The 12,083-nt window shown below is 46.1% G+C and overlaps 1 protein-coding gene across 1 annotated transcript; it reads right to left on the reverse strand.

Moving 5' to 3' along the window:
- Positions 1 to 1,241: 1,241 nt before the first annotated feature.
- slc39a4 (solute carrier family 39 member 4) lies at positions 1,242 to 11,808 on the reverse strand. Its single transcript, XM_061897562.1, has 7 exons — positions 11,611 to 11,808; positions 11,205 to 11,537; positions 10,958 to 11,130; positions 10,682 to 10,876; positions 9,607 to 9,740; positions 9,107 to 9,479; positions 1,242 to 1,699 (listed from the first exon to the last, which is right to left on the reverse strand). The coding sequence occupies exons 1-7, from the start codon at positions 11,786 to 11,788 to the stop codon at positions 1,571 to 1,573; spliced, it is 1,515 nt and encodes a 504-aa protein (XP_061753546.1). The 5' UTR covers positions 11,789 to 11,808; the 3' UTR covers positions 1,242 to 1,570.
- Between the last annotated feature and the right edge of the window lie 275 nt (positions 11,809 to 12,083).

A 12,083-nucleotide genomic window follows, 5' to 3' on the forward strand; every position in this document is an offset into this window, starting at 1 on the left:
AAGTGATAGGTTTATAATATTTAGCACTGATGGACCTAATAATACAAAGAGCTCCTTGATCAGTTTCCCAGGAAGAGGGTCAAGTAAACATGTTGTTTGTTTTATTCCATTTACACGTTGTAACAATTCCTCTAATGTTATTTCCTCAAAACGAGAGAAACTATTTTGGAGGGCAGTATCCGCCGTATATACAGTTGTGTCAGTGTTACTATAACCCCGTTGTAGCTGGGACGCATTGTCTTTAATCTCCTTTCTAATGACTTCAATTTTCTTACTAAAGAATTGCATAAAGTCATCAGCTGAGTGGGTGGAGCTACTGGAAGGAGTCCCTTGTTGGGTTAGCGATGCTACCGTACTAAACAAAAATTTAGGATCGTTTTTATTACGGTGGATGAGATCTGAGTAATATTTAGCTAACTCTACAATGACTTATCTGCGATTCAATTACATTACAAAAGTACAATATTTGTTTTAAAATAAACACCTGTACCATTAATGATGACACATCAAAAAGTAAATATTTATAATGGTGACATATGATTGAATCTGTAAATAAACAAAAAAGGTGTAATGATAAATTACATTGAATAAAACAAATGTATTGTTCATTTTAAAAAGTACCAAGAAATAATAAAATGGACATGTATTTCCTAAAATGAAATATACTCTAAACAAATAAATACAATATTCCATCCATTTTCTACCTCTTGTCTCTTATATATTAAAATTTTAATAAATATAAATTGTACTGTAAAAAGTATTGTAGTGGACTTGATTGTTGATGCTCACTTGTAATGTCGTTGCATAATGATTAACCTTCAAAAATAAAGGGTTTCACAAGCCTATAATGCAATTTCTAAAAGTATAATTATTTCTAGTGAAATAAATACCTTAACTAGTATTGTCATATATGAAAAACGTAATACATCCTCTATATTTATGAACAATATGTACATTTGAATATTTCAGTTGAGAAATAAAAATAAATTAAAAAATAATGTTTACAAATAATTTGGAATGTGTTACAGTGAAGTAAATTAATAGAAGTAATGTAGGTAAAATAAAAATAGACTTGATCAGTTTCCTACACTGAACAATAATACAACAATATATACAACATGTAAAACTAAAATAATAATAATACATACACTGTACTGTAAAAATGTCAATGAGTATTGTAGTAGAATTGTTTGAAATGTTTTGTGTAATACACTAATAATAAAATCCAACACTTTGGCCATCATATTTTTATTTGAATTTACCACTCGGGACGCACAAAAACATAAAAAACACAAGCAGTTTTATTCCAATTTTTGTTGAATAACCAGGCCAATATTTTTTACATTCTAACATGGCAAACACTCTTTTTCTTTTCAACGTGTCTTGTATCATCCTTCATCCTGATGCAGACTGCGTTTGAAGTTAATTTGTTTAATTTAATTGTCGTGGGCCAATAAAAACTATCTATGGTACACTTTGGACACCCCTGATTTAATAATAATGAATATGTCCCTCATAACAAATCTAATGGACTTTAGCATTACACTAACCTCACAAACACACAGTGACATTAAAAGTGAATCTTCTCCTCGAAAAGCGTCAGCACCAAGAGGATTGCCCAGCCGCTCAGGAGGCCGACGTTCTGCACTGCAAAAATCCTCCACGGCCTCTTGGAGTTAATGTGCACCATTGTGGGCAACTGGGTGGGGGAACAGAACAAAAAGTGGTTCTTTTTATGCCATTTTGTGTCACAATGAAAAATTGCGCATTACTTGGAGGAATGTAAGTCTTCCCATTGTGTCATGGGTCTTGCCCGTGGCCTGCTACCAGTCGGACGTGCCCTAAACACCTCCGCAGGGAGGCGTCCGGGTGGCATCCTGACTTGATGCCCGCACCACCTCATCAGGCTCCTCTCGATGTGGAGGAGCAGCGGCTTTACTTTGAGCTCCTCCCGCATAACAGAGCTTCTCACCCTCTCGTACCCGTGATCTTGTCCTTTTTGTCATAACCCATGACCATAGGTGAGGATGGGAACGTAGATCAACCGGTAAATTGAGAGCTTTGCCTTCCGGCTCATCTCCTTCTTTACTACAACAGATCGTTACAGTGTCTGCATTACTGAAGACGCTACACCGATCTGTCTGTGGATCTCACAATTCACTCCACCCTCACTCGTGAACAAGACTCCAAGGTACTTGAACTCCTCCATTTGGGGCAAAATCTCCTACCCAACCCGAAAATGCCACCTCTCCCTTTTTCGGACATGAAGGTGCTGAACCCAGTCACTTCACACTTGGCTGCAAAACTATCCAGTGAGCGATGAAGATCCTGGCCAGATGAAGCTATCAGGACCCCATCATCTGCAAAAATCAGAGACCTAATCCTGCAGCCACCAAACCAGATCTCCTCAACACCCTGAATGAGTCTAGAAATCAGTCCATAAAAGTTTTGAACAAAATTTGTGACGAAGGGCAGCTCTGGCGGAGTCCAACCTTCAAGCTCTGACACCGATCAAACAGGGAGCAGACCGCCACAATCAGACGGTCCAATACCCCATACTCTCTGAGCACTCACAAGACTTCCTTAGGGACATGGTCAGAGGCCTTCTCCAAGTCCACAAAGCACATGTAAACTGGTTAGGCAAACTCCCATGCACCCTCAAGGACTCTGCCAACAGTATAGAGCTGGTCCACAGTTCCACGACCAGGGCGAAAACCACACTTCTCCTCCTGAATCCGAGGTTCGACTATCCGGTGTAGTCTCCTCTCCAGTACACCTGAATAGACCTTACCGGGAAAAGTGTGATCCCACAATAGTTGAAACACACCCTCCGGTTCCCATTCTTAAAGAGAGGAACCACCCCTCTGGTCTGCCAATTCAGAGGTACCGCCCCCGATGTCCACGCAATGTTGCAGAGTCTTTTCAACCAAGACAGCCCCACAGCATCCAGAGACTTAAGGATGGCATGCTATGATGGCACGGCCTTTAGCATCCTCGACAACCTGTACAAATAGCTTGGAAGTCCAGTCACATGTTCTATGTGGATTCTGGCAGACGTACGTAAGTGACTGCAAGGCATACTTGTTCAACAGCCATACAGGTCACACTGAGGGTGCCCGTTTAAACAACTTTAACACTCTTACTAATATGTGTCACACTGTGAACCCACACCAAACAAGAATGACAAAGACATTTCGGGAGAATATCCTCACCGTAACACAACATAAACACAACAGAACAAATACCCAGAATCCCATGCATCCCTAACTCTTCCGGGCAACATTATACACCCCCGCTACCACCAAGCCCCCCCCCCCCACCCCTCCTGCGTCGGTTGAGGTGGGCAGGGCTTGGTGGTAGCAGGGGTGTATAATGTAGCCCAATAGAGTTAGGCATGTATGGGATTCTGGGTATTTGTTCTGTTGTGTTTATGTTGTGTTACAGAGTGGATGTTCTCCCGAAATGTGTTTGTCATTCTTGTTTAGTGTGGGTTCACAGTGTGGCACATATTAGTAAGAGTGTTAAGTTGTTTATATTACAACCCTCAGTGTAACCTGTATGGCTGTTGAACAAGAATGCCTTGCAGTCAGTTACATATGATAACAGAGCCCGCGTACTACATGTGACTGGCCGGGGGGGTCGGCAAGTATGCAGCTAAGCCACATCAGAGTGATCAAAGAGCCAGCCGCATGCGGCTCTGGAGCCGCGGTTTGCCGACCCCTGTCCCAAAGTGACTAGACTCCTGCCTCAAAGCGCTGTCAGGTTTACCTGAGTTAAGTTATTAATCAACAGCCTGTTTGAGCCAGCCTCACATTTTAGTCATCCCCGCAGTGTGACCGAATTCTTGAGCCAACAAGTGATTTTGCGTTGCAATACACATCGGAAGAATTTGAGAGAAAAGTGCTATAGGAATTGGAAGCGTTGAAGGACTCACCGGAGAATCATCCTTTCTTTAAGGAAACTGTTTGGCCAAGTGCTAAGCCGGCACGTTGTCGATGAAGGCGCAAGCCAACTTCGTCAAGCTGTCACAAGGTGGAGCCTACGCAACCTCCTCTGCTGCAAGGGGATCCAGCGCTTCACCCTTCCTCTACTAAGGGGGTTGAATACGGGAACCCCATTAACCACGTTGCGTCTTTGTTCACAGCTTAGGATATTAGCCAGTGTAGCCCAAGCACGGAAGAACAGGATGACACCACGCCACCAGTGGTCAAGGCACGTGCAAGAAAGTGAGGGGCGTGCGGCCAGGCTCCCACCAGGTGACACGTTAATCACAGACTTTTCCTTCCTGGATTACGCAAACATGCTTGTGGATAAACTTGGTATGGGATTTTTTTCAAGTGCGAAGACAAAACTGCCAATGACTCAAGTTTAGCCCAGAGTAATTTTCCAGCTTCCCGAAGTTCAACCCAAGGCTTGACCAGCAATGAGGCGACAGGCTGGGTTGGCAATTATTTTTGTCCCCTGGGTCAAAGCCTGAATGTTGGAGTTCGACCCAGTAGACGAGAGGGTAGCTTCCCTCCACCTTTGGGTGAGAGGACGGGTCCTGACTGCGGTTTGTGCTTACGCACCTAACAGCAGCTCAGAGTACCCGCCTTTTTTGGTATCCCTCGACGGAGTACTGAAGAGCGCTCCCTCAGGTGATTCCGTTTTTCTGCTGGGGGACTTCAACCTCTATATTTGCAACAACAGTGAAACCTGGAGAGACGTGATTTGGAAGAACAGCCGTCCGCCTCTTAACCCAAGTGGTGTTTTGGTTTTGGACTTTTGTGCTCGTCACAGATTGTCCATGACAAACACAATGTTCAAACATAAGGGTGTCCATATGTGCACTTGACACCAGGACACCCTAGGCCGCAGTTCCATGATCGACTTTGTAGTTGTGTTATCGAATTTGTGGTCTCATGTTTTAGACACTCTAGTGAAGAGAGGGGCGGAGCTTTCTACCGATCACTACTCGGTGGTGAGTTGATTCCGATGATCGGGGAGGATGCCGGACAGACCTGGCAGGCCCAAACGTATAGTGAGGGTCTGCTGGGAATGTCTGACAGAGTCTCCTATCACAGAGAGTTTCAATTCCCACCTTCGGGAGAAGTTTAAATATGTCCCAAGGTAGGCACTGGATATTGAGTCTGAATGGACCTTGTTTCCGTACCTCTGTTGTTGAGGCGGCCGATCGGAGCTGTGACCGCAAGGTGGTTGCTGCCTGTCGTGGCGGTAATCTCAGAAGCCGCTGGTGGCCAGCGGTGAGGGATGCCATCAATCTGAAGAAATAGTCCTATAGGGTCCTTTTGGCTCATGGGACTCCGGAGACAACAGACAAGTACTGATAGGTAAAGCAGTGTGCGGCTTCTGCGCTCGCGGAAGCACAAACTCGAACATGGGAGGAGTTTGGGGAAGCCATGGAAAACGACTTCCGGACGGCTGCGAAGCGATTCTGGACAACCATCCACAGCCTTAAGCAGTGCACTGTCAACAATGTGTAAGGATGGTGTGCTGCTGACCTTGACTGCAGATGTTGTGGATCGGTGGAGGGAATACTTCAAAGACCTCATCAATCCCACCTACACGTCCTTCTATGAGGAAGCAGTGACTGGGAAATCGTTAGCGGGCTTTCCTATTTCTGGGGCTGAGGTTGCTGAGGTAGTTAAAAAGCTCCTCGGTGACAAGGCCCCAGGGGTGAAGATAATCAGACGTTCGATAGGAGAATTGCCCTGAAATTAGGGAGCCTCTCGGAAAAATTGGGAGGGTTGGCAAGCGTGATGCTGTTAAGCGGCATTCACACAAAACTTGCGGGTAGCACCAACATTAAATTTCATATTAAGGTGCGGGCTGCGTGTCCGAGACCCCTGGTTCATACATATCACAAAGCAAACTCTGTATGCAGTGTTATTTCATATTAAATTTCAAAAGAGTTTTGTGGCTCCCATTGTTTTCTTTATTTTGTGAAACGGGTCAAAATGGCTCTTTGTGTTGTGGGACATGCGCATTCTGCGTCTCTCTCCGCTGCGAGTCCAACCAGAGGACCCGCCGACAGCGCACTCCAGACACGCCCCCGCATTCATCAAGCGGACCGCGCCCACTCTCCGCCGCAGCCGGCTGCAGGACACACCTGTGACTGACGATGAGCAGCATAAAAGACCAGTGGACACAGGGATCCGTGCGGGAACTTAGTTCCAAATGCGTACCGTAAGCAATCACCCTGCGTTATGCAAACCTGCTCTCCCTGTGCCCTGTACCTCTACGTGTTCTCAGTGTCTTTTCCCGTGTCCCCACAGAATTCTCCGTCGCCCGCAAGGTGAGCTGTGCGTCTCACTCTTTTCCCTGGATCTCCCTCTGGATTCTGACTGCCTCCTTTGTACCTCGACTCCTCGCTCGTTTGACCTGAACCCTCTGCCTGCCCCACGGACTTCCGCGTTCTCTTTTGTCAACACTTGGGTAAAACACACTTCAGTTAATTTACACACTTAGAGTAACACCATACACTCTATAGTTTTTGCCACGCTCCATTTACTTAGTATATTTTCTGTTGATTTATTATTACATATATATATTAATAAATATTTGGACATACTGCCACCTGGTGTCCGTTTGCCGTCACGTCCTCCCTTAGTAAACCATAACAGTAAGTTCCCGCCAGAAAAATTAAATAGTAGGACCTGACGGCACAGTATTTTTTTTGTTGTTGTTGTTTTCATAGCCCCCAGTGACTTTAGCTCTGTTGTTTGTTTTTTTTTGTTTTCTCGCCTTTCCTCCTTCCTTTTTGCCCCTATCACGATGTCTTTTTCCTCCACCATGGACCATTTTTGTAGCCCTCAACACTCCGTCAAGGGACTGTTTAATTTCAATACGGGGAGGGATGAATTTGCCCGGCGCCTGGCCACCCACCTCCCACCCTTAGTGACAATTCCTCAGTCAGCTGGAGGCGTTTGGCATCCGCGTTCGGAAGGAGGGGATAGTGCTGGTGACTGTGCTGATATGGTGGCGCATCTACACCCAGCCAGGCAAACCCCTGCCATACCTATACCATCTGTTTTTCATTTTTGTACTGGTGGCTGTGCTAATGTGGTAGCACAGCTGCAACCAGACAGACTTCCCCCTGCCCGAGATATCCCACCTATCTTCCGTTTTTCCCAGCCGCAGCCACCAGTCCCCTGGCTAGCCTCCGAGCTAGTACCTGTCCCGAAGCTAGCGCCCGAGCTAGCGCCAGTCCCCGAGCTAGCCCCCGAGCTAGCCCCCGAGCTAGCGCCAGTCCCCGAGCTAGCCCCCGAGCTAGCGCCAGTCCCCGAGCTAGCCCCCGAGCTAGCGTCAGTCCCCGAGCCAGCCCCCGAGCTAGCGTCAGCCCCCGAGCTAGCGTCAGTCCCCGAGCCAGCCCCCGAGCTAGCGTCAGTTCCCGAGCCAGCCCCCGAGCTAGCCCCAGTCCCTGAGCTAGCCCCCGAGCCAGCGGCAGTCCCCGAGCTAGCCCCCGAGCTAGCACCAGCCCCTTGGCAAGCCCCTGAGCTAGCACCTGTCCCCAGGCTAGCCTGTGAGCTAGCACCCATACCTAGGCTGGCCCTGACCCCCGCCCCTCAGCCAGTAGCACTGGCTTCAGCTCCTCAGCCATCTCCTCGTGTCCGGCGGGCTGCAGCACGGCGCCGCCCACCTCCTTGTGTCCGGCGGTCCTCACTACAGTGCCGTCCACCTCCTCGTGTCCGGCGGCCCGCACCAGGGAACCATTCGCGCCCGCCTTACCGACGGCCAAGACGTCGACCGTTCTTTGGTCGTCCACTTCGCCGGCCGCAGCGGCGGTCCACCCGACGCCGCCACCAGACTTGTCCCCGATGGCTTCTGAGACACTTGGGCTGGCGACCCACCACCAGTTCACCCCTCCACCCTCCCTTGATTTTTGTTCCTGCTTTTGGGGGTGTTCAGATTCTAGGACATCTGGAATCTGTCCATAGGGGGGGGATACTGTTGTGGGACATGCGCATTCTGCGTCTCTCTCCGCTGCGAGTCCAACCAGAGGACCCGCCGACAGCGCACTCCAGACACGCCCCCGCATTCATCAAGCGGACCGCGCCCACTCTCCGCCGCAGCCGGCTGCAGGACACACCTGTGACTGACGATGAGCAGCATAAAAGACCAGTGGACACAGGGATCCGTGCGGGAACTTAGTTCCAAATGCGTACCGTAAGCAATCACCCTGCGTTATGCAAACCTGCTCTCCCTGTGCCCTGTACCTCTACGTGTTCTCAGTGTCTTTTCCCGTGTCCCCACAGAATTCTCCGTCGCCCGCAAGGTGAGCTGTGCGTCTCACTCTTTTCCCTGGATCTCCCTCTGGATTCTGACTGCCTCCTTTGTACCTCGACTCCTCGCTCGTTTGACCTGAACCCTCTGCCTGCCCCACGGACTTCCGCGTTCTCTTTTGTCAACACTTGGGTAAAACACACTTCAGTTAATTTACACACTTAGAGTAACACCATACACTCTATAGTTTTTGCCACGCTCCATTTACTTAGTATATTTTCTGTTGATTTATTATTACATATATATATTAATAAATATTTGGACATACTGCCACCTGGTGTCCGTTTGCCGTCACGTCCTCCCTTAGTAAACCATAACACTTTGAGTGGTAAAGGTTGCCGACCCCTGCTTTAGGAAGTACTAACTAAAACAGGAAGAGAAACCAACATGCCATTCCAAATAACTCAAAATAAGGCATGGCCTTGTGTGACAAGCCAATGACAGTTTTTTCTTCTTCATAAAGGTCTTCGAGCTGCTCTTTGACTGATCACTCACCTACGACCTGTCTGTCTTGGGAGACCCTACCAGGAGGCATAGAAGCTCCCGGACAACATAGCTCCCAGGATCTTTAAGACACGCAAACTCCTCTGCCACTGTAAAGTTGCAGCTTAGAAAGGAGATTTGTCGGAACTATTTTATAAAAAAAAAAAAAAAAAAAAACACCCAAAAAACTGGGTTGTCCCGTTGGGAAGACTGGCACGTGCGTAGATGGAAACATACTGAGTGTGTGTATGTGGGGCAGTGACATTGTTTTTTTTGTGGGTTCTAATAGTATTAATATAATATTGAAAATCAAAATATGCCCCAAAACAGGTGCACTCACCATGTCAGCCAGGCCCACGTAGAGAAAGAGGCCTGCAGTGATGGCAGCTATCCACTGCTTGGTGGCTAGGTCGGTGGCCACAGACAGGGCGATGTAGAGGCCCACAAAGGAGGACATGGCACTGCCCACGTTGAAGAGCAGCGCCCGCCGCACCGACATGCCGCTGTGCAGCAAGATGGCAAAATCTCCCAGCTCGTGAGGCAGCTCGTGGCAAAGGACGGCCAGGGACGTGGCCAGACCCGACCTCCACGACAGGGAGAAAGCAGCGCCCATGGCCAAACCGTCAGCAAAGTTATGGATGGCGTCGCCTAAAGTGATCAAGTAAGGCAGCAGGCGCTGATCTGCTCGGCGACAAAGACAAAATGGGTCAATGCTAAATATTGCTGAGTCGTGATGTCATGTCTCTTCACCTGTGGCCTTCTCTTTGTGAACAGATGTGTCATGGTGCTCCTCCTCCTCAATCACCTAAAAAGGTAGTGATAATATTTTTATTCATAAACATCTGGACAGAATTGACAATATATCTTACCAGCTCAGTTTTTGATGCAGAATGTAATTTATCTTTTTGTTTCTTGTCCTGTTGATACATTTCTAAAACTCTGCCGTGGTCACAGTGGTGAGGCTCCGAGGCAACCTGGTTGATCATGGAAAGCAAATAAATTAATTATTTAGATATTTTATTATGAATTATTTTATCAATTTACAATTAATACTTTGAATATATATTTATTTCTATAATATATATAAGTTTCAGTATATATAAGTATTACAATGATAATTGTAATAATACAATATATTTTTGGTTATTATAATAAATGTATATATTATAATTAATGTATATACTTATTTATTTAAAATAATTATTACTATACAAATATATTTTCAATCATGCAGCTGTACCTATAAAATAAACACAAGACCTTTATTAGGTAAAAAACCATATTTGGAACTCAGAAAGTTTACAATACATTTCCTTGTAAGACAGGGGAACCATGTGAGTTCTCCCAGCCAATCAGTGAAGAATTATAGTAATAGTTGTGAAAAATGTGTATTGAAATATCATGACAAACATATATATTATTTAAAAGAATGATTAAAATTATTGAAAAACACCAACAAAACATAATTGTTGATGTATATAAAAAAATGCTGAAATTGATACCATTCTTAATAAAAGTAACAAGATATAAAACAAGCCTAAACTAATCACTAAAACAATATTTTTCATGTTGCTTCATGGGTTAAATTCCTGCAAACTGAAGTTTTCATAAAATGATTTAAAGGAATGATAAAACATGTAGAGAAAACCCCAAAATAAAAAAATTTAGCTGTATAAAAACAATGAATCGCTGAAAATTTGACAATTTATAATGAAAATAATAATTAATTAATAAAAAAAATAAAAATAAAAAAATCGCTGAAAATTATACAAGTATTAGTAAAACCAATCAAAAATATAAAAAGCCAGAAATAAAAACAAAAAAACAAAAAATTTATTTAATGATATTCAGGGATAATTTACTATAATTTACTTTTCATGAACGAACAAATAAATATTTAATTATCATTGCTCACCACGTGGTGGTTATGTCTGTGCATGAACAGCGAGAAGAGCGTCTCCATCAGGTAGAAGTAGTAGATCCCGCCCATCAACACCAACATCTTGTACACGTAGTCGGACACCGCCGCACCGCCGTCACCGTGCGGATTGTGCCGTGGCGTGTGCAGCCGGGCGCCTACGTCATCAGAGTGCACGTGGAGGCCTAGGAACTGCACCAAAGGCGAAAGAAGTGAATGTGTCCGAAAGCGTTTGAGGAGTGTGCGCCTGTGTTTGCGCGTTGTACGGCTCACCATTGGCAGCAGGTGCAGCAAGGCGTCTCCAGTGAGAGAACCCACTGCCAGGCTGATGCAAAACTGGATACACATCTGGAAGATGCTGGTGGATGACGTACAAAGCAGCAACACGATGCCAAACATGGACATGAGCGTGATGACGACGTTGGCGAGGGTTGCGTAAATGTATCCTTAACGAGGACACGCACACACCACTTAGACATCACTTCTGCATGGAAGTAAAGTTCATTTTGCAGCAACTTACTCTCTGTTGTGCTGAGCTGGTTGTGTTCCTTTTTAGGCGGCTGTGTGGCATGACAAGCCCCACTCAGGACCTGCTGGACCAGCGCCGGGCTAAGACGGACCAAGTCAGACCGACCAAGCACCCCGTCGGGTCTTTCCAGGCCGTGGATCAGCACCAGCTCGTGTGCAGAAAAACAATGCTGGGAAAAGGAGAAGACGTATGAAAAAACGAGTTGTTGTCCGGTGATCTTTATTGACATGTTTACCTGATCCCAGGTGTTGTTTGAGTGCCGGTAATTGCTCTCTTTCTTCAACGCCCCCCCAAGTTCTAGAGTCCTCATTACAGCTTCCAAGTCTACAGGAAGCGGCCACAAAAATGCTTTATATAGCATTTACATTTCTTAAATTTTAAAACTTTTTTTTTTTACCCGTGACGGTGAAATTGTCAGAACCAATTTCGTGAATGATGTAGTCCAGGAAGAAGCTCTCCTCAGGGAGAAAGCGACTCACAAAACAGCCACCTCGCACGGCGTGGTACAGGACCCGGCCCAAAACTGCACCTGCAGCCTGGGTCTCCTCTGCTGACGGGGCGCCCACCTCCATCATGATGTTGTCCGCTGTGACGCACCTCTGGTTACCATGGAGATAAAAAAGGAGGAGAAGGACGGCACTTTAAGTATTTAGTAGAGATGTGCGGATAGGCAATTATATCATCCGCAACCGCATCACCAAAGTCGTCATCCACCCGCCGTCCACCCGAACCAACTTTTTATCAGAACCGCAACCACCCGCCCGTTGAAATACATCAGAGGTCGGCCACCTTTACTACTCAAAGAGCTATTTAAACCCGTTTCACAGAGTAAAGATGGTGTTCATCCTGATGACGAGAATAAGGGCGTGC

The sequence above is a fragment of the Nerophis ophidion genome, linkage group LG04 (assembly GCF_033978795.1).
Source record: "Nerophis ophidion isolate RoL-2023_Sa linkage group LG04, RoL_Noph_v1.0, whole genome shotgun sequence".
NCBI lineage: Eukaryota > Metazoa > Chordata > Actinopteri > Syngnathiformes > Syngnathidae > Nerophis > Nerophis ophidion.

Bases quoted from the DNA above. Each gene is read 5' to 3' on its own strand.
- slc39a4 (XM_061897562.1), bottom strand. From the start codon at position 11,788: ATGATGGAGGTGGGCGCCCCGTCAGCAGAGGAGACCCAGGCTGCAGGT. The intron at 11,538-11,610 runs GTAAAAAAAAAA...CGCTTCCTGTAG, and splicing joins TGACAATTTCACCGTCACGG to ACTTGGAAGCTGTAATGAGG. The intron at 9,741-10,681 runs GTGAGCAATGAT...ATGATCAACCAG, and splicing joins ACAGACATAACCACCACGTG to GTTGCCTCGGAGCCTCACCA.